The 23,690-nt window shown below is 44.7% G+C and overlaps 1 protein-coding gene across 1 annotated transcript in view; it reads left to right on the top strand.

The window, feature by feature from the left end:
- The first annotated feature begins 393 nt into the window (after positions 1-393).
- LOC144781948 (cytochrome P450 2G1-like) overlaps positions 394-23,690 on the top strand; it is a 528,779-nt gene continuing 505,482 nt past the window's right edge. Inside the window, exon 1 of the mRNA XM_078661039.1 lies at positions 394-599. Within this exon, the coding sequence (XP_078517165.1) occupies positions 420-599 (180 nt within the window). The 5' untranslated portion in view covers positions 394-419. The remainder of the gene's footprint in view (positions 600-23,690) is intronic.

Genomic DNA, 23,690 nt, shown 5'->3' with positions numbered 1-23,690 from the left:
AAGAAACGACCACAAGGAAATTAAAAGACACACAAGAACATGAGAGATCTGAAAGTAACAATTATTTTGATGATCACTGTTTACACCCCAGAAAACATTTTTCTAAAAAGGTAAAGATTCGTATTAATTGTTTGCATGTTAGAAATACCAGTATGTATTAGAAGAGCGAGGAGCGTGTTATACAACAGTTAAGTGTTGGCCTCAGTTAAACCGTCTGGAGCTGGCAAGCGACTTAAGTTCGCTTTGAACTCGAGCCCACTGTGTGGGCCAAATAAAATAAGTTGGAACATGTTTACTTCACTTCAGCCTTTGGAACGCAATCGAAACAATATCACGTGACCCGCACATGCAGTGAAAGCGTTTACTGAGACATTAGGCTCTGTTTCCAGCTGCAGAGGAGGTACTATTTCCTTTCCACGATGGAGTTCGGAGCTGCTGCCTCTCTTGCCTTGGCTGTGTTCATCTCCTGCCTCCTCTTCATCAATGCCTGGAGGAAGATGTTTCAGAGGGGGAATCTCCCACCGGGGCCGACACCTCTCCCTCTGGTGGGCAATCTGCTTCAAGTGAAGAGCAGCGGACTGTTAGCATACCTGCGATCAGTAAGGATATTTACCTTAAATTCTTACTAAAATGCCTTTGTCCACGGGCCTGATTAGATAAATTCGCCCAGGTTTAATAACATTCCCTGTCCATGTGGAGTTCAAGGGGCTTCAGTTAAATAACCTCCTGTTGGCACGTTCTAGGAAAGTGTCTCGAGGGGACTCCAATGGCTCTGTCAGTTAGCAGAGGTTCGCAGGGAGGATATTGTAGATCGATGCCCTACAAGGGGGAGGGGGAGATGCAGTGAAATGCAATCCATGCACAGGGTCTCAGGGACTCCAACCACCCTTCGACATATTAGTGAGACTTTTGAAATACATTTCTAAGATGTTTAACCACTCCGTCTACAATTTCATAACCTGTGGAAAGTAGGTGTTGCCACAAAAAAAACCTCACAATATAAGAGCATACACTTGGAAATTATACCCATTTTCATGCATTATAATACCAAAATACTTTCTGTTTACGTTGCCTTTCCTACAAACATTATGGTAGGTGTATTCTCCTGATAGACCTCTTTAACAGCATCATGATTCTTATGATTATCTCTGATGACGATATTGTTCATAAAAGTGTTTCTGTGAGTGCAATTGTTTTCCGAGAAAAGTTTTGTTGTGGCACAACAAAGAGTGGTGGTGACTTCATTCTTGGTGCAAATGTATTCCTATTTTTCATGTCACAAAAATGCTAATATAAATGATAAAGGACCACATTACTAGTTGGCTGGAAACTAGAGGATCATGCTGGAAGTGACGTTACTGGTACTCGGTTTGTTTTGCAAATCCATTAGCAGTCTGTACAAAATTGAGACTGAAAACGGAGACAAAATGCACGGTCCCAAAAATGCTAAGACATTTACATTTTACTTTCCTTGAATTCTGGACGCCCTTCCAACATAGAAAATGAGAATGGAGATTGACTCTGGTCTTCTATGCCCCTCCCTCTGCTGCCTTAGGATAAATGTGAAAGCCCCACTTATATATAGTTCATCCACTTCTAAGGCCATATCTTAGACAAATATGAATGCTGTGAGTGAATCTAAAATGTTAAGTTAATGACAACTCTGTGCACGCCCAGACATTGCCTTTCATGATCTACATGTGCAAGCTTCTGCCTGTTGAAACCCCAACACTTCCAGCTTGGTCCTCAGCCCTGTGATTTTAGCCTACATGCAACACCCTGATTAGGTGTCCTCGGGCACCGTGGAAGTGTTTTACATACAGCTGTTAATGCATCATCGTAACCCCCAAATCATAAATATATGTCAGACTGTCTCTTCAACTGCCAGACATTGTAATCAGCCTTCAACTCCATAACTTCATAGCTAAACTGGCTAATTTTTTGCCTACAAATTTCCTTATATCTAACAAAGAATGTTAATTTCTTAGAATGGATAGGTGTACCAAACTCAGCATAAACAAATTACATTTATCCTAAATTATGCTACGGTGTTGAATTACTCATATCGTTTTGCTGGCACTAAATCTCTGCATTTCCCTGTTCACCTTATGTTTTGACTTTTCAGCTGCTGTTATGCCATAAAGCCCCACTCCACACGCGTCCTGGCACAAATTCAGTTCAAAACTGCAATTCACGGGGAGACCTTTCCCCCCAGCCACTGCACAGCAATGTAGTGCCATTTGGCGCATTGTACTCCGTATTCATCAAGTTCTTGAAAGCTAATCCTGTTTTGCACCATCTTCACATTCTTTTAATAATTTCAGTCCACACGTGGGAGTGTGCGCAATTTTTCCAGGTTTCTCCTGTTCAACATGTGCCCATCCGGACCTCGATATATAAACATGACAGAAGCGCTTTTTTATAAAAAGGCAGCGTTTATTCAAATGAAATAAAACCCAATGCATTTCGGGCAAATTGTGCCCTTCATCAGGGGTAACTAAAAAATAACAATAAAACCAAGAATCAGTACGCAATATAATTGCAATACATCACCAAATATATTAATTGAATCCTGTTGTCATATTGCATCCTCGCATTATTTTCTTAGTTCCACATTTCGGTATATGTCAAAAGTACAAGTCATTATTTTACTTTCCGGTTATCTTACGCATATCTTATCATTTATTTCTGGTTGTTTCTCCCTCGTAGTTAACAAAAACTTCCCCCTAATGCCACTACAGTTCTACCCAAGCGTTAATGAAAGAACCTGCTTGCTCCCTTTTTCTTCATACTCCATCTGTTTTTCAAACACATTCACAGCAACACCTTAACTGCCAAACTAGCTGTTAACATTATTAACCCCAATCATTTACCCTCCTTCATAATCCCTCCTGCCCGTATCTCAAAGTAGGCTATTTCTCATACGCTATCCCTGCAATATCTCGTACCTGTCACGAACGCTGCTAGTCCTCCAGCCTCATTACAGTATCCAAGGTTGAATCTACACTCCTCTACCCCACATCTACTTAACCAGATTTCCTCTCACTTTACTCCTCCTCTATTTCCTGCCACTGACATCATTATGCTAAAACTACATTACCCAAAATGCAATTTAAACAAAGCGATTAAAAAATGCACATACAAAATCAAGCCACGAAACTCAACAATTATCAGTTGATAGCTGCATCACTGGCAATAACACAGAATATTTTTCTCACAACGGTGCGCTGATTCATAATGACATCCTTAAACATCCATCAAATTGAACTTTTAACACTGTCTATTACATGAACTGGGTGTCAACGCCATTGTGTGGACTTAGACTGCAATATCCTTTTGTGTTCTCCATTTTAGTCTGTTTTCAAACCGCCGGGTGCTATCCCCAGTAGGCAAAGTTCAATAATCATACATAGGATGTGCATCCCACCCCTATGTATGATTACAAATTCAGTTCAAACTACATGTCAACACATAAAAGGGGACAATTGCGATGTTGGTTGGAAAGCTTCCCCCCGAAAGTCGGAATCTCCTCGACTGAGTTGGAGCCCTTCTCACCAACTCGATCGGTTTACATTCTGACCGACCGAATATGAAGTTTGTGTTTGGAGCATAAACCGACCTGTCCTTCTGACTTGGTTCCAGCTCGGAATATTCCTGTCAATCTGAAACGCATTGTACACTCCTATGGACAGCGTTTCTGACCCTGGATTACAAAGTCGATTTTCAACAGACTCTCTGCGTTGGCCTGGCTGACATGGAAACTCTGTCCGAAAGTGACTTTGAGGACCTCTAGCCCTGCAGCCTTCGGTTTACAGCCTACGGGGTACCTAAGGGACCCTCCCGTAAAACCCTTAACTGTGTGACATGCACCATGGGGTGACTGCGACAGGGTGCAGGGTTTTACACAAACACCCTATTTCTCCCTAGGAGCCTGTGTTACAGCCGGTTCTCAGGCGTAACACTTGCTCCCATAGGAAACAATGGGAATCCAAATAAACAGTGTTCGGTTGCATCGTAATCCGGCAGTCGGAACCGCCACCCGCAAGTCGATCGGTCCCAATTCGGAGTAGATGTCGGGAGGAGGCTTTCTGACATCGTAATCGGCTCCATAGTTGTAAACATTGCTCATATGCTCTTGTTCCTGACCCACCCCCAGGAAGCACTTGTCATAATAAAATTGGTCACTTTTCTCTAAATTCTGGATCAATACCTAAGTCTAATTTAGATATCTTGCATTTCATTGAAGAGCAGCAACCTTAAACACTGTTTCTAACAAACCAGGCTTCACATAACCACTGATGTGATATCTGTTAGCAATTTCTCAGGGCTATTGTACAGTAAGGAAGGATTATATTGGAAAAACTGGGGCGGTATTGCCATTATATAAAAATCTATTTTTAACTGTAATATCACAAACATATCTGTTCCGGACTGTGACGGCATATTCTTTCCTTGAAGCTCTATGGAGCTTTTGCACTATCAGGCACTTAAATGTATTGTCCTCCCAAACCTGCAGCAACATTTATAATTATAAATGTTTGGAGGTCAAACTCTCCAATTGGCCAAATTTATTTGGTGATCTGAATCTACATCTTGACATACCAAACTGCCCTCTGGACGCTAATCACGTTCATGACCCAGCTGCCATTCAACTAAGGCAGCTAATCAAAGCTCCTATACAGGTGGCAGGGCACACTTTAGATCCTGTATTTCCAAACTTCTTGAGATGGAATTATGTCTAATAATGTCCCTTATCAGGACTGAATACGTTATGGTCCGTATAACTATAATACTATCCGGGTCCACTTGCAGTAGGCCCTTTTTGCCTAATGTCACAGACATTGGTTTAAGTCAATGATTCACAATTTTGCAATATGCTATAGACTACAGTGCATGATTTTGGCCACTCAGGGGCATATTAACAAGGAGTTATCACTGCGTTAGCATTACTTTTGTGCCGCTAATGTGCCAATATTTTTATTGCAGTATTATCAAGCTGTCACTAACAGCCGTTAGCGACAGTTTTTAGTCAAAAACGTCCTTTGTAAAGATCGCCACTTCTGTTAGCGATAAAGCCATGAAAAGTGTTTCAGCGCTGCAAAAAGACAGCGTTGCCACACTTCTCACTACGCCCTTCTTGCGACAGCATGGACGCGCTGTATTCACTGGACATCCCTCCATGATGCAAGTAATGAAAGATATGACAGGAATCCTGATGTATCTGTCTGCGCTAAAGTCACGCATTGCTGTAGTCGTGTCACGACCACTTAGTTGGTGGCATGCTTCATCATCGGGTTCCCAGCTGTGCAGATGAATGCAGTCCAGCTGCGCTTCGATGCCTGAATTACAGAGGAGTGGGTTTTAGTTTTTTGTGGATGGTGCTCAAAAAGTGGCGAAGTTAAAAATGCCTCTGGGGCTCCTTGCTGATATTTTTTTTTTATTCCCAGCAGACCAGGACATGATTAAAAGAAAACAGTGGGATAAACTGAAGACTAGTAATTGATCTTTGTTATCCATCAAGTGCTGGTCGACATGTTTCAGCATCAGAAAATAGTTTGGAGACTTTCTTCAGGACCAAAAACTGTGGGAAAAAAGTGCTGTGGCAAAACTAAGCCACATGTGTGCATTTATCAGCACACGCGTTTAAGTGTGCAGTGCATGCAGTGGTGTGACAGTACTAACGGGGGGAGGAATCCACGGCGTGGGCCTTTTCGCCACCACTGACCTGCCGACAGCTGCCTGCAACCTCTGAGCGCTGCTAACCCCCGCCGCCGCATCTCCATCGCGGCCGCTGAGTGGGGTTAGGTGCTGGTGGGACTACATCTCCCAGCACCCCAAGCGCCAGGGGCGACGCCGGCCAGGACCCACTTCCTGCCTCACGGGGCTAAAAGCTGAGTACTTCCTCCGGTGGAGCGGGGGAGGAATCCACGGCGTGGGCCTTTTTGCCACCACTGACCTGCCGACAGCTGCCTGCAACCTCTGAGCGCTGCTAACCCCCGCCGCCGCACCTCCATCGCGGCCGCTGAGTGGGGTTAGGTGCTGGTGGGACTACATCTCCCAGCACCCCAAGCGCCAGGGGCGACGCCGGCCAGGACCCACTTCCTGCCTCACGGGGCTAAAAGCTGAGTACTTTCCTGTATGCAAAATGATAAGCTGGAATATAGCTGGTTTAAGGGCCAAAATGGGGGATCAGATATGGAGGGAATATATCTCTGAATTTGACATCATATCCCTACAAGAAAACTGGGACCTCCATAATTCCTTCTCATTGGATGGTTTCTGTCATTTTTATATTCCCGCTAGGCAAAGTATTGCAGGTAGAGCTAAGGGTGGACTATTGTCATTGTTCTCTTTGGAGCTCAAAGGCTCTCTTAAGCAGCTAGACACAGGTAGTCAGAACTGCCTAGCGGTAGAACTCTCTGTGTCTGACACAAACAAGTTATTATTTTTAAACTTTTATAACGCTGTGGAAACAGAAAACAACCTTGATCTATTAGACCAATTTGTCTATAGCTATAGCAGGAAGTCATATTCTTTTGAGATTCTGTTTATGGGGGACCTAAACATCCACCCTTGTGTGAACCAATGTGGGAGCAAGGATTATGAGGGGCCACAGTTCTCTGCGCCATCCCACTTTGAACACACAAAAGAGGGGGAGATCCTGGAATTATTCCTAGCTAACTGGAACCTCTATGAATCATGTTGTGGGATGGGAGAATTCAGGAACCCCACGTTTAAGGGAAAGGACAGGGGTACAATCATTGATTATGTTTTTGTTACATCTTATTTGTTATGTTCTGTCTTAAAATATTGTGTGGAGATCTTGACCTTTAGTGACCACAACCCTGTGTTAATGGATTTGGTAACGGGGGGATCTTTGTCTTTTAGAAATCCACAACTTAGGGTACAAAGTGATATTGCCTTAAAAGATCAAGGCAGAAGATTGAAGTGGACGAAAGTGGTACCTGACACTTTCATAGCGGACTTGTTGGTATCGACAAGGGCAGAGATAACTATATGCTTAGATAATGAGGCAATTGGTCCCGACATTGTAAATGCTTATAATGTTATCTGCTCATATGTAAATGATAATCTAACCATCAAAGGAAAGCCAAAAACTGGGTATGGAGAGACGTGGTTTGACAAAAGATGCTAAAACGTGCACGCAGCACTTCTCAAAACCCTTAAAGTTACCCCCAGGGACAAGGGATTAGTAACCAAGCATAGATTGGCATACAAGCTAGCGATAACTGATAGGAAGCGGGAATTAAGGGACGAAGCTTGGCACAAACTATTGTCACCCGAAGTTTTGAGAGACAGCTGCAACTTCTGGGCTACAGTAAATCAACCTCTCTTTGCAAATACAGACAATGCGTCTCTGGACTGCAATATTACAGATGAGGTCTGGATTGCACATTTTGAAGAGATCTATAGCTTGCCTACCAAATCCCCAAACGCTGAGGCCCATCTACCTGAAAACACCTTGCCACTATTGACATTTGAAACCTCAGAGGTTGCAAAAGCCATTGAGGAAATGTCCAAAAACAAGGCGCCAGGACCGGACGGGGTCCCCGCCGATTTGTTTAAAGTTGCCCCTGGTATGTGGTCAAAAATTTTAGCAAACCTTTTTAACTCTATTACCCAAGACAGTATTCCTTCATCATGGTTAACCTCAACTATCATCCCGGTCTATAAAAAAGGTTCTAGGCAGGATCCCTCCTGCTATAGACCCATCTCCTTGATTGACTCTTCTGTAAAGGTCTTAGGTCGGGTGGTCCTGCACAGACTGAGTGAATGGTTGAGGGAGAAAGGGGTCCTGTCTAATGTGCAATATGGTTTTAGGTCAAACAGAGGTACCATTGACCAATGTTTAAACTTGCATCTTTTAGTTAGCAAGTATACAGTGGCCAAGGAAGGCAACCTATATATGGGTTTCATGGACTTATCCTCGGCGTTTGACCTAGTTAATAGGTCAAAGCTTTGGATAAGGCTCCTTGAGTTAGGTCTTGATCCTCCTTTAGTACATTTCTTGGCAAACCTACACACGAATCTCTAGAGTGAATTCTGAGGGGCGTTGCACTAGGCCATTTAGATCTGAAAGAGGGGTAAGACAGGGGTGCATTTTGGCACCCCTGTTGTTTACCCTCTACATAAACACACTTGAGACAGAGCTGGGGGAGGTTTCCCTGGATATTCTGCGTAAAGGGGAACAGGTTATACGAGATCTCCTATACGCGGATGACGCTGTACTCATGGCTCGTACCGGAATGGGCCTCCAAAAACTGTTGAATGCCTTTGGTACCTTCATGGGCAACCTTGACCTCAAGGTAAACGCGAAAAAGTCCCAGGTCTTAATTGCAGGGAGGGGTAAAAATAAGGGGAAATCAAAAAGCTTTTATTGTAACAATGAAGTAGTATGTAGGGTCTCCTCGTTTCCCTATCTTGGGGTAGTATTCGACGAAAAGGGCACATGGCGCCCTCAAAACACAAGCCGTAGTGTGGCTTTTAGTAGGAGTGTTTCGGGCCTCATGAGGTTTGCCAAAAAACTGGGAGGCAGACCAGTTGAAGCCATTATTAAGGTTTATAAAGCAAAGTGTTTGGCCGTGGCCTCATATGGATCCCAAATATGGGGCCATACCCCGACTAATAAAATCCAACTGGTGGAAAATAAATTCTTAAGAGGGCTACTCTCAGTCCCCCAGTCAACCCCCACTTTTACCACACACACTGAAGTGGGGATCGGATATGTCTCAGACCAAATTAAAATAGCACCCCTATTATACTGGTTAAAAATCTGGCTTAACGAGGAAATTACCTTAAACCACACTATTATCAAAGATTGTTTACATCTGGAGATGGTTGCTAATATTGCCTGGTTGACCTATATCAAAAAGGGTTTCCAGAAGATAGGCCGTCCAGCCCTGTTTTACTCCCCCGACACAATAACCAAAAAAGACATCGCCCTAACAAAAAACGCTCTAATGGATCTCTTAACACTAGAACGGGAGGAGATCGAGTTGAGTAAACCTCTTGTAAGAGCTAATTATGGGCTGGTTAGCTGCTCAGGCCCTGAACCATACTTATCTGTGGTAAATAACCGGTACCATCGATACCTTCTGACAAGATTTCGCCTAAATTTGATTCATTACACCCTGGGCTCTTACCGTACTTGGTGTACTCCGGATAAAGCAGACCCTTGTTCCTGTGATTATTTTTCATCACAAAACACACTACATTTTGTAATGTTCTGTACATATTATGAACAGTGCAGAAGGAAATATTTGGTACCACTCTTGAAGAAGGCGGGCTTTGTCCAGGTTAGACCAGCTTTAGCATACTTAATGCAACTGGGTAGCCCTTACATTATGTTCTCTGTAGCTAGTTTTTTGATGGCAGCCATTCGTGTAAGGAAAAATAATACTAGCTTACCGCAGATTCAAAGTTGCTTTGAGTAATATACTCTGCAAAATTATGTAATATACTTGTGTACTAGGGTTTGTAGTCTTAAAGTATTTTAAAGGTACCAATCTTATGGTGTTATACAATTTTTTTAAATGTACTGTATTTGTAATAATGACAATGAATTGTTTGAACTTTATTTGTTATTTCTGTAAATGTTTTTTTTTTTTGCTATTTAAAATGATTGTACCATGTCTTTTATGATATTAATTTTATCGAATAAAGAATTTTTGACTGACTGACTGACCCACCGTCTAGTTTAAAACCTGTAAGACCAGAAACACAACATAAAGGACTCACACAACATATAAAGAGAAGGATAACAATGTTGCATTCGTGTTCATTATACTATTTACTTGTGGTGCATATTTCTTATCATAGGCACTCCTACTGTCATACGTTCGAATGTGTTATCAATCATACAGAAGACATGCAAATATACAAATGGTGTATGCAAACTCATGCATAGTGATTTGGTGCAAGCATGCATGTCTCGTATTTGGTGCTAGAATAGCTTGAATAGTCATATATCTATGTGGCATAATTAATACTGCTTGATTTTTGTTGCCTAGTTATGGTGGACTATACTTATGTCCTTTAGTTTACAAAAGGTATTGTTGCGAGAGTATTTTCTCATTCATGCCACATTAAAAGTTTACAAAACTACCATAATGTCACAAAGCAAAGAGAAGACATATTTACACAATCTACGTGTTTGTTGTAGCTTTTATAGATCCTGGGGAGTGGTGCATGAAGTCAAACACTATAGGAAAAACAAATAGTAGCATTAGAGAAAGACCATGAGGCACTCGGTATTGAGTGCAGATGTTACTGGGTTGGAATTAGTTTTTTGGGTTAGGGCAAACAAGGTAAAGACTATAGTCAAAACTGTAGAGAAACCAAAAAGTAGCATTAAAGAGAACAGTAAGACACTCAGTGTTGATCTTGCTCGGTGGTATTTTGAGTGCATGGCCCTAGAATCAGGGTCAGTTTTTGGTTCGAGTCTCGGTAATGACGCTGTGATTCTGGGCAAATCACTTAATCTCCCCGTGCCTAACAAAAATGAATGTGTGTCCTCATGTAGCATAACTGGTGCTATGTGAAGTGCTCTAATACCCGATTCGGGTCAAGTTCGTGCTATATAAAACTCTGGAAAAGAAAAGGCTTGCCACCCGCCCTTCAAACCTGCTGCGGAGTTCTCGGGATCTCGATGATGGCGGAGACAACTCATTTTTAAAGCTGTGTCCCTGTCAGAGGGCTATGGGCATGGTCGCATTGTTAGGCGTGACCTGTCATTGCGTTGGCATATGACGTGGGACGCGTGTTTTATTTCCTCAGGCACTAGAGTGCTGAGGCATGGAGTAAACCGGAAGTGGGTATTCCGATGCCTGCATAACGGATGACCATCATTTTATTATGTTCTAGAATTCCCCGTATTGCAAGACAGGCTGTACTCGCATTGTAACCACCATAGTTATTGCTCTTTGGGGAGTGAGGTGTCTTACACAGTGCAATCATGGAACCTGTTGAGGCAAATATATTTTAGAATCCAGTACATATAAATCCATTATATTAAAAAAATGACTTGCTGTGTACAGTGCATGGTGTGTTTGTCAGGTGTCACCTTGCCCCATATGATTACAGTTTTGAAATAGAATGTAAAGTAATATTATTTCTACAAGAGCTATTTAAGGAAATATTGAGTAGACGTACACAAATAAGATGTTCTCCCATCAATGATGTGGCAACAGGGATGAATATGACCTTGGTTATGACCATTTTTCAATTATAATTAAAATAGTAATTTAAAAACGGGGGGGTTGGTAAACAGATTCTACAAGGCAGCTGGTGACACCGGGGTGTGTAACATTCTATTGACGCTAAGTCTCTAATGTTAGGCTGAATGCAGAAAATTAGTAGTTGGGCTCCCTTATCATTCAACTGATTTAAGTTTGTTTACAGACGATAGACCCACCGTTGTTCCTTCTCAAGAAGGCGATTCTGGAGGTTGTTCCTGGTACCCTAGATCTTCAGTCGAAGAAGTCCTTGTCCTATAATTCCCCAGTGGGTCCGTCCACGTTGTTTTTGAGTATCCATTAGGGGAAACGGACGTACCCCGTTCCTAATTCTCGCTCTCTTTTTGTCTCTTGCGACCATATATCATTCCCATAGCCTAAGGCAGTAATAAAACATTTGGGGATTTGATTTGATGAGATGCTATCTTTCAAACCTCACTTCCGACAACCTGCAGCATGCTGCTTTAGACTACTAATAATGTTGAGAACGATTGTGTAGCTCTTTCCCTTTTCTATTCAGAAAATATTAATTCAGATAGTGATTATATCCCAACTAACTATGGAAACATCCTTTACATGGGTATTATTAAAAGCTTGTTAAAAATATTACAGACCAGACAGAATGCCTCTACTCATCCACTTCACATTCCTAAGCGGCAACTATGTCCACCCATCTAGTTCATCTTAATCGGCAACTATGTCCAACCATCTAGTTCATCTTAATTGGTTGCTGATTGGTCAGTGCTTTAGGCTTATAGCCGTCTGCTAGGCTGGTTGATCTCTTCAGAACACAAGACTTATCTATCTCTGGCATCTGGTCCAGCCATATATTCCTAATAGACCCCTTAGTTCTTCCAATGGTAAACTTGCTTCCATACCTAGGATACACAGAGTTAGACCAGGAGGACCCTCTTTTTCCTACTTGGCATACAAGGTCTGGAATTCATGCCCTTAGCATGTGCATTCTTCCCCCTATGAAGCCATCTTCAGGAAACACTTGAAAAAATGGCTGTACTTTTTCTCAGTCTTTTTCAGTCTGGATTTAGTACTGGAAAGCCTATTACTATGTGCTATACCAATCATTTAAACTTAAACATATGCCATTGTATCCTATCCAAGTCACACAGCATTGCTTTCAATAAGCCAAACTAGAAGAATCAAATAAACCCAGCTTGTCTGGTTAAATGAGAACTATAACCAGGCATGCCATACACTATACCAACTTCACCAAACAAGTCAGCAACTGCCCCCATCTCATGCCACTGTTGCCCTACCTCTGAATCAGAAAACCATCCATTCTCCAGCACAATAATATCAAGAAAGGTCTCTTCTCTGCCTACTTTCCTGCACACCTGGTGAAAGAATAACCATTTATTCAAATCTCAAACACCACTGACAACGGTCCTGCCACACAAACCCCAAAAAACGAAATTAAAAGAATATTAGGAATTATACAAACTCTTCTCATGGAACTGCTATAAATATCTCGTGCAACAATTATATGACCACCTACCCATCTCCCTAATAGCATCCAAACATAGCCCAGACTTATTTGTCTCCTGAGCTACACCCTTTCTGAAGGAATGAGTCCCAAATGGCCTCTATCCCTACCTGCTTTCAACAACACCCTGCACAGCTCAAGCAAAACATATGATTTCATTCCAAATCACATGTCAAAAGACAACACACACTGAGCAATACATCGCATCCCTCATGGCCATGTTAATACTCACTTAATTCAACTCCTCACAATACCAACAGGAACTCTGTCATTAATCAATATTATACTAGGATTCTGTAACTTCTGACATAGTTTAATAGAAAGGAGCAAGCAGAATGACATACGATCTGCTCAGTTTGAAAGCCAAGAAATGTTGTCTGGCAAACATTCCAAAATTCGCACATATGATACGTTTCAGGCAATGAAAGTCGCACTCTCAACATGTTGAAATCTGACATAATTGAGCCGCACTAATAAAGTTACTTACACATAAACCAATAGCCTTTCAAGCTACAGTGTGCTCTCCGCAGAATCTAAAGTTATACGGCTCATTGTTGTGGTTTTCCCTTTACCAGGAATACCCATGCAGCCATTAAGACAATAAAGAGGAGCAAACAAAGAAGTAATAGGCATACAAGTCAGATGCCAAAGAGGGAATGTGACAAGTATTAGCCACAGGTAGAGGCCAAAAACCAGACTGGTCAATGGGGTCTGCCATATTGTGTCCCATTGTAGGGAAAAGAGTGCAGCCTGGTTTGCAAACTACACAACCAGCCATTGTGGGATGCAGAAACCTTCCCACACTATCCTCTTCCCACAGAATGAATAGGCTCGAGTTGAGGCAATGCTAGTAGGGGGGGATATGAAGGGAGGAGAAAGAACTATAAAGGGTCATTGATAGCTATCCAAACAACTCCTACAAGAGGGGCATATCTCTGCATGGACTGGAGGGCTGGCCCATGGGCCCCAAATAAAAAATAACATACACCTAAAATTGGAGCACAAGGGATTAGTCACTTCAAAACAAGTGAAATTGTATTTTATTTGAATTCATGCAGTGCTTACTCCCCCTGTTGAGGTGTTAAAATAAGCGAAGATTTTAAGAACCCCAACAATAAACAAATGCTACATATCTGTTCATTAACTTTCTAAGCAGACAACCACAGAGGCTGATTTAGTTTTTTATAATGTAGCAGACTGAATCCTGGTAGCCCGTCCTCTCGATATACACAGAAAAGATTTGATAAAGGGACAGGAAGAGGTATCTCAGAGAGAGGCATCAAAGAAACTACTAGAAACGTTAAATAAAAAAATTATCACCATCTGCCAGAGACAAGTTACTCACCTGCTTATCTACTGGACACTGTTTTATAGCAGAGAGGCACCACTGGAAAACACTTTTCCCCCCTTACGACTGCCAGTTGTTGGGCTGGTTTATTGCCCCAAGGAGATCCCCACTTTGGTCAAGGGATTCTGATTTTACTCCCTGCCGGTAGAGCAGAAGTAAAAGCCATCGGCAAATGTAAAGCACTGGGCCGTACCACATTACTCCATAGACAGATGAGCATAAACACCATGTTCGAGAGGGCCTTAGAGGTGGTATCAAATGAGACAGATCTAACAGAGAAAAGTCTGTCCCTGGAACACAGGAGGGGGCAAGGGTATATGCCTCTTGTCCTAATGTATCTGAGGTTAAATCCTGCAAGCCTTCATTGGGTGGAGCCTCAAGGAAGGATGGAGAGACCTCACAGGAGATGAAGGAAGTTTAAACAGGGCCTTGGCTGTGGGGACTAGCCCTTGTGTCTATATGGCACCTGCGAGCCCTTTCAGTGGGAGAGATGTGGCACAGCGGCCTGGGCGGCTGACTCCAGAGCACGGGGCTCACAATTCGATTCCAGGCGCCGGTGGCAGCTCAGCCCAGTACTCTGTGCTTTTGGGTAATAGCTCGCTTAATCTCTCCGATGGCCCCCCAGCACCTTGAGACCCTAAGGAGTGATACGTTTGCACTTTGCAAATACCAGGTTATTTTTTGAGTGTTCATTCCCCTCTGAACTTGCTGCCAACCACAAGAGGTGTTCCCAAGCTCCTCAATCCCCTCCAGCTCTGCGATTCATGCCACAAGCTATTAATCTGAAAGCGGGCAAGGGTTCGATCTCGATGCTACTGGGCACACCACGTTTTGACAAAATGTGCAAACATTTTTCCTCAGTCCTCCGGGAACATTTAGGCCCAATCATAGAACACCTGGTTGTTATGGAAGATCAACTGGCAATTTCAACCAAACCATTTGTATCTGTTTGCAGCCATACCAATCTTATTGTTGTTAAAGTGGACCCGGCCCACTGTTGCAGGCCATGTCAGGCCTCAGAGGAGAATAATGCAGCCTCTGTAACATCACTTCAGAAGGGGAATCTACCACCGCCCACCACTAAGGAAGGAGCTGGGCCGCCGGTCAGTCAATGCTTATGGCACTGTGTTAGATGACGCTCGACCTTTAGTCAGCAGTGATAATGGAACTTCAACTGATCTTACCATGGGAGAGAATAATCTGTCAAAGTTATACATCGAAGGAATGAAGAGGAAAGCTAGAGGGCAGATAACTCCTTTATATATCTTGTCTTAGGGTAAAGGTTTATGCCCCTCCCTCTTCTATTGTGCAGGAGCACATAAGAGATGGGCAGGACCTAAGTATCCCAGGGCATCTCCCTGCCAAGGCACACCCTCCTAAAGCACTAACCACCAATGGGGTACCCCCAGCCAAAACGAGTCTACAGTTCCCCTTGGCTACTACACCTTATGTTTGTGTCTTAGTAAATGTGCCCTGTTTGAAAAATGTTGTCGAAGAGAGTTACAGCGGGATCAAAAACAAAGTTGTTCATTGGCATTCGGGTCAACTGGGCTTATACCGTTCTTTGTTATATAATGAGATTATTTCATATAATGAGATTATTTCAGCCCGTAGAGTGAGTTGGGTTGGGGAATTAGTGAAACGGGGTTCAGGTGATTGCATTGTGACCAATTTTAGGAACCCTACGTAGGTGGAACAGATCCTGTTTCATTTTTGTGAATGATTCAGCACTGGGGCCAGGGATTGTAATAAGGTCCGGACTGGTGATGTTGGGCACCGGGCAATCCCCCAGTAGCCCTGAAGGGTGGGGGGGCGGTTTTGTCGCAGGTGGCTGTTTTTTTAGCAAGGAGTGCAATTGTGGCAGCTGGCAGCGCCCCCGTAACTGTGGCGTGCGCGCGATGTTCCCGCTGCAGGCCTGGGTCTTGCAGCAGTGTTGAGGCTGCCGTAAGGCTCACTGCACAATGCAACAATGTTTCTGTCAAGGTGATTTCCATGGCGCCTATCTCACGCAGCCTGACATCATGGTAGGTAGTGTCCAGTATTATTCTGGCGCCGCGGGATTGGGGATGTCACGTGACGTCCTGCTCGCGAAGGCGAGGCGGGGAGTTTGTTATGGGAGGAAACTGTTTGGGCCGACTAATGGTGTGCAGGCGCCGACACAATCTTCTTGGCGCTTGAGGGCACTGCCTGCTGCTTACACCTGCACAGGCCGCCATCGCATGCTGGTCCACGGTGAATTACATTTTTCATCACCGGAGCTCTGCCTCGCGTCATTTGTCAGTGACTGGCTGTTGAAACGGCCGCCCAGGACTGCCTGACACTGACTGGACAACAGCAGACACTTCAGGACAGCAGGCCCTTGAATTTGGGAGGCAGGCGGGCTGTAATTAAACCTGAACTGCCACTGTGAGTCGCAGTCTGCTTGACTTGCAGTCGCTGCCTGCAAAAGAGAAGTAAGTACCAGTCACGCGAGCATGTGTGCTTAATTGACTCAGTGAAAATACGTGCTGAATATTTGACTAAACCACAAGCAAGCCAAAAACTAGTGATAATGGACATTTACAAAATGACAAGAACATTGATGAAAACGTTAACAAATGCCAGTAGTGCCCACACCGTCAGTGCTTACTCCGCCCTACGCACATTACACTTACATACCAAGGAAACTCATGAGACATATTTGTGGGAAAGCAGTGATGCAGGTTTATTTCGCACAACAGGTATCAGATAGGTGGGTCATCTTACAGGCGATCCAATGCGGCAGCCCCTCGCTGACCCGCATGCCTAAGGAGCCATCTTGCACGGCGAGGCGATGCTCTGACGGTGCAGTACATTATCACTTTATTTAGTTACACTTCCGCCCCCCCTGTCAGGGCGGGGAGATGAGGCACACCCCCGGTCGGTTCAGGACCCCCGACCGCCCGAATGACTAACGGGGCGCCGACGCTGTTTCCTGGAACCCCCTCGGCTCCAGGTTCTTGGCTCAGGCACCCTTACTGTGCCAGGCAGAGGTATTTAGACTGTATCCTTCTGCCGCAGAGGTACCCCTACTGTCCATCTGCTTCCAGATCGCCCTGTGACTCCGCCTGCAACATAAAACATGACCATTAAGGTATACACAACAGCGCCCGCCGCTCTGCAGCTGGGTCAGGGTTCAGGGTGGGAACAGCGCAGAGCAGCCCAGGGAACCGGACGCGGGAAGGAGAGGCCGAGCAAAGTTGCTGGGCCTCCTATATATCCCCGGGAACGCCTCCCCCGTCCCCAGGAGAGCCCTCCCTATTGGCTGTGGCGAGGAGGGCGGCTCAGGGGGGGCGCGCTGCAGGCTCCGCTCGCCCGACGTGTGGGACTAAGGCGCTGTCCCGCCCATGCTCCCCTTCGTGTCGCGCGGCCAGCGGCAGAGTCAGCTATTCCTAAATATTTAGGTTTCCAATAGATACTTTTATATCGCATTAATCCACGTTGTGAACAATACGTAATCTATTTTCCATTTACAATAAGGCGTGTTCGCAGCTCGTGTTTACTATAGGTTAGAGTGGGTCTGCTTTTGTATATGAAAGGTCACTGGGTTCATGCGGCAGGGTTGACTAAATTAAGCAGCAAGGAAATGACATGGTGTGATGTAATTGTATTTATATTAGCACATTTTGTGATAGTTACTTATTGTTTCTTTAACACTGCCTGAGCAATGATTTCACCCTCATAAGTACCAGTTTAACGTCCAAATACAGCAATAAGCAACTGAAAAGCGACCACTCAACCTTTACAAAGGGGTTTCACCTGTCCCCGTGTTTTTAGTAATAGCTTTTTTGCTAAAACCTGTAAGTTATGCAGCAGATGATGGCTTATATGGCAAGCCCATAATCACAGTTAAAAAATGCCCAGTGGCGGAGGCACATTATTCTAGTGGCTCTGGGTTTTATATTGCTGATCTGGTCTGAGTCTGCCTTTTAATTTGAATGTCTGTTTTCAATGATTGGCGGGATTTGAGCATGTAAGTGTCTTTGGGGGACGTGTGAAAGTTTTCGAGAATGTTCTGTACATTGGTCTTGGAACCTCACGTTCGTTTTATGCCTCCTCGCTGTGTTTCTATCACACGTAGCTCCTATTGTGCACGGATCCTTTCTTGGGCGTTTTCTTTCTCCCACCCTGCTGAGATTGTGGTGAATATGATTTTCAACTCTCAAACGGATATCGAGTAACCCATAATAAAACAGCAGTCAGCAGTTTATGTTCCAAGATAGTTTTGAGCCAATCATTGTGTTTCAGTATTACAAGTGAAACTACTAGCACGAAAATGTAACATGCATTTGGTTAAAACGCTATTCTGGCTGAAAAAGTAAAACATGACAGAAAAAACTTGCCAACTGTCACTGTGTTCTAAACTGCAGAGGTGTGGGAAAGTAAAGGCCTGTGCCAGTACATTTTCGGGAATAATAGCATAGCTGCCAAGGTTTCAGATTGCCATGTGTGACATTTTTTAAATGTCAGTGAAATTATGAGTGACATTCCAACGACTATGAGTGACATTTTTACGCGAGCAAAAATCATGCAATGTAGACTAGGGAAACTTATAAATATCAGAAATTACACCCATTTTAGCAACAACAAACTCCAAGAACTTCTTGAAACTGCTGCAGAGCACCAGAAATTGTAGGACACTAAACTCAGTTGAAACGGACCCCCGAATCCCCCCTCACCCCTCCTCCCCCAGTGCCGAGAGAGCTCTGCGAGAGCCAGTCTGGCTGGTTAAGCTGACACGCACTGACCCGCAATTTTTTATGATAACATTTAGTCAGGGCGCCCTTGATAAAGATGAGGAGACAGAGCAGCCCTGCGACCGGGCCTACAGATTTATTGTGATTAAATCAGATCTGCACTTGCTGATAAACCATGCTCACTCAGAAGGATGAATACGACAGTGCTGCCCTCCCTGCACATTTTAAACTATATTGATTGTGTTTGTGTGTAACTGAAATAATTTATTCATAGATGATAAGACTGTGCGTACACTGACACAATCACTAATGCGCTGTGTGAAGTAAGTTCCGGACAGGGGGCCTCTGAGGAATGACACCACCTACCCGGTGACCCTCCCCCGCGCCGGGCCCCAGTGCAGACAGCAGAGAGAGCCCTGCCCTGCCTTGTAAAACTGTCACGCACTGAGTCAGGAAGGATGACAGAGCAGCCCTGCCTGCAGATGCGAACTCTGATCATGAGAATGGACAGAGAAGGGGGCCTCTGAGGAATCACGGTACCCCCAACCGCCCCCTCCCTCGCCCTCCAGGTGTCCACGTGGGAACTCCATAAGCTCCATTTCCATCCTCAGATCTTTTATTTAATTTCAGTTCCAGAGATGCGAACCACAGGAGGTGCCGGCTGTGATAGTCGCCCCCGTGGCAACCTGGAGGAACGAATGTAAATTCGGGCAGAAGGTTCATTAAGGGCACCTACACCCACAAATAATCACTTATACCCACACACACTTTTCACGCACTAACCCGGCCGTGAATATAATACCTTACTACTGCCCTACAATGAGACTCGACAGAGCAGCCCTGCGGCCCGCCTGCATTTACTGTGATAAATCCCAATGATCGGACTGCAGATAAACCAGGAGGCTCAGTGACTCAGGAAGGATGTAGAGACAGAGCAGCCCAGCAGATACTATCGTGTGTGAAATCATTTTTTTCAGATGACTGAGTCATCGTGTTGCATAAAACACTTACTTGAGCTAGTACTAGACGAGTTCAGGGACTCAGGGACCGGCCGCACAGCGCTGCAGCACTGTGACTGCACTGGTGCATGATGCACTATGCAGCAGCAGTCTTCATCTTCTTCTCCCCAGGACACTGCAGGCTGCTGACTCACTCGTCCCCCGCTTGGCCTCAGTAATTTGCGCCACCCGTGATCACTGATGAGTCTTGCACAGCGGGCGGCCATGACGAGAGTCACTCACTGTCCTGTGTCACCGGTGAGTGAAATTAATTCCCTTTACTGGGTAGGTCAATCACTCTCCGAGTCGGGGTTTAATGTAATTGCGGCGCTGCGCACCACAGAAAGAAGAGTCAGCACTGTGCACCCGGAGGATTCGACTGACTCAGCTTGAATCCCCCACCATTCTGCCTTACTTCCTCTTTCTCAAACGTGAGGGCACTGGGGGTCACATCTGGATTTAATAAACCGGGGCACCCTGGTGTGCCACAGTGACTGAAAGCCAGTAGCATCGTCGACTGCCGAGAGGGCAGGACCCGCGCCCCCTCCCCCTGTCGGTAATTGGCAGCAGTGAGAGAGAGAGTGTGTGTGTCAAAGGAAAGGCGCCAGCCAGCCAGGCACGACACAGATTTGTTACTTTGTAGCGCTCTCAGCCACTCCAGAGCTGAGAGCAGATAGATATTTAACTATTTATTGAACTCCGACCGGCAAGCAGCTGCTGGCAGCACGTCTCTCGGAGCAGCAGAGGCCAGTGCACAGGTGCCGCCGGTGGCGCGCGCTGGCCAGTGACCAAATGCTTGACAATGCATTTCAGTGCGGTGATGCGGAACACCGCACTGAAATGCGTGAGTGTCACACCTGTTGCGTGATACTTGACAGGACTGTAATAGTAAATGTGCAAATCCTAATCCAAAAATGCATCATAGCGTGTGTGCCATCAGGACTGAGCATAATCTTTACCACAGAGCTGGCTTGTCACCTTCCTCAAAAGAAAGTGTTCTGAAAGTGTCAGTGAGACTATGCTAAATCAGCCTAGCTGTGACCTAAAGAATGCCTCCCACGCTCCGCTTTCTAATGCAGCCCTGCTTACAGCTCATGTTGTCTGCGTCAATCGAGTGAGTCTGCGAGTCACTCATCTGATTATAATAAATTATGAACGTCTTTGTAGAAACTCCAAAGAAATAAGAACAACTTGACTGCAGGTAGAATGGAAGCTTCTTTATTCTCGGTCATCCGCTCTCTTAAACTCACAATCACCAACATTCTAACTTGAACTCTAGTGACACGTTCCACTGGGGAGCAAGGTGAAGGGGGGACAGGAAAGTACCATATGAGAATAAGAGGAGTGAAGGAGTAAGTAGGGTAAGGGGATAAATGGAAAGTTTAAATAGAGAGGTTCAACAGTGTAATTACAACAGTCTTCCAGACTGCTTGATCTATTTTCCGCAATTTTGGCTACAGTCTGATAAATGAGATGTTTAACAATTATTTCTTATGCTTTGAAGCAGTTAACTAAGACTTTCTCGTTGCTCAAATGGGTGTAATTTCTGATTTTTTGTTTCCCTCCTCTTCAATGCTTTATATTGCTTGTGAGCAAGTTTCACTCATAGTCGCTGAAATGTCACTCATAATTACACAGTATTTACGAAAATGTCACACACAGCAATCTGAAACCTTGGCAGCTATGCAGAAGACCACCGTCCGTGACAGTCTATTTCTCTGCACTCCGACCTCCGTGCGGGGAAAAGCTTATTTTCACTCGCCACACAAAGGTCAGATCGCACACACACACTACTAAATTCAAACAACAATGCGCTGTTGTTTGAATGTAATACTTTAATAGTGGGTGTGCGCTGCATACACTTTTTGCGCATCCATGTAGGTAGTGCATGCACACCATCGAGGACTAGAATGCCCCCCAACTGCCAATGACAGCGCAAGTATAAGGTGAACTTTGGGAGGGTGTGCAGATCACGGACCAATGATCTACATCTCCTCTGACACAGCAGCGAAGTAGGTAGTAGTGCACTGAAATACTTTATTTGCACAATTTGTATTTTAATAGCTGAGAGCATTTTATGATCGACGACAGCGTCGCAACGGTAACCGCTTGGGAAATTTGTTATTTGCACATAGCATTGGGGGCATAACACTGTTACCAGCTAAATTGTGTTTTGCTCGCCTGCACACTTCCGGCTACTACCGGTTAGCGGTCTAGCTTGATCGGCGCGAGGTCCCGCCCACCACACTTGAAAAGTGAGTGCGCAGAGCGGTCACGCGCAGCGGCGCGCGTGCGGCGCGTCAAAGTCAAGGCCTGTCCTCGCCTGTCACCGCCTGAGAACCGACGCACGACGCCACGTTCGTCTGTCTTCCAGGTACCACAGCCAATACTTCAAAATGATAACCTATTCGAGGGATCAGCTACTAGCTCTAAACACCAGCCCCTCGAACCCTCCCCAAGCAATCACACCCCCTGTCCTAACTTGTATTTATGGTAACGTGCGCTCCCTCCCAAAGCACGCCATACAAATCTGGGCAGTGCTCGATCAAGAAGCTCCTGACCTGTTTTTTATGACAGAGACATGGATTCAAGATCATTCCACCCCAGATATAGCCACAGCCTTACCTGAGGGTTATAAGATCATTAGGCTGGACAGAAAATCTAAAAGAGGCGGAGGAACCGCCATCATATTTAAAGAGCACATAAAAATCATTACCATAGAGACTCATCTGGCGCCCTGGGGCGAATTCTTACTTTTCTCCCTGCTACTCAATAACACTGAATCCTGGAAGGGGGCTTTGGTCTACAGACCTCCCACTACTAAAGTGAACTTTGCCACCCAAATGCTAGACATTCCTACACCCCACGTCCTTGCATGTAAACATTTCTTGCTATTAGGGGACATAAATCACCATCTAGAATGTCAAACCGATCACCATACCGTTGAGTTGATCAACAGCATACATGCATTAGACCTGAAAATACTAGAGACAGGCCCGACGCACATTGCGGGACACTGCCTCGACATCATCTGTTCCAATTCGCAACAATTATCCATTAATGACCTTACTCCTGTACTATGGACTGATCACTCACTTATAAACTTTTCTATCAAACTCAACTCACAGCACCCCAGATCCCCCAAACAATTGAATTTAACCAGATCATGGACAAAAATACAGATAGACACATTTCAGAGGCATTTCATTCCTCCCCCTGCCACCCAATCGGCGAATCAGATGGCAGTGGACCTAGACAAAGCCATTGTAAAGGCCCTTGACATAATAGCCCCTAAGCGCCCAACTAAATGCCCTACAAAAAGCAGTCCCTGGTTTACCCCGGAACTTAGGAGATTAAAGGTAGCTACTAGGGCTCTAGAAAGGCGTTGGAGAAAAACCAAAAACTTAGACGACAAAGCCAAATACAAAACCTCACACCACGAATATATGGCGAATATAGCAACAGCAAAAAAAACCTATCTTGCTGATGAAATAAATCAAGCAGGGAGCTGCCAAAAAACACTATATAAAATAGTGAAAGACTTCACGAATCCCCTACCTTGCCAAGCTACCACACCTGAATCCCAGGAATGGGCAAACCAACTATCCGTATATTTTAAGGACAAAATAAATAATATATATATTAAGCATGGGCGGATTTTGCGGATCCACGATTCACGAATTTGCGTATTCACGGATCGTGGATCCGCAAAATCCGCGTATCTGCGGATTTTCATAATTGCGGATTTGGGGCGGGGCTTCCATGCGAGTGCACATGCATCTTGTGTGTATAAAAGGTCAGATACCGATCATAGGACCTGGGGTAGCAACCAGCCTATGCGTAAGATGGCCCCCACACAGAGATCGCCTCGTC

The sequence above is a fragment of the Lissotriton helveticus genome, chromosome 9 (assembly GCF_964261635.1).
Source record: "Lissotriton helveticus chromosome 9, aLisHel1.1, whole genome shotgun sequence".
In the NCBI taxonomy this organism is placed as follows: domain Eukaryota; kingdom Metazoa; phylum Chordata; class Amphibia; order Caudata; family Salamandridae; genus Lissotriton; species Lissotriton helveticus.
The sequence above is the reverse complement of the archived record's forward strand: the minus strand, read 5'-3'. Positions and strand labels throughout refer to the sequence as shown.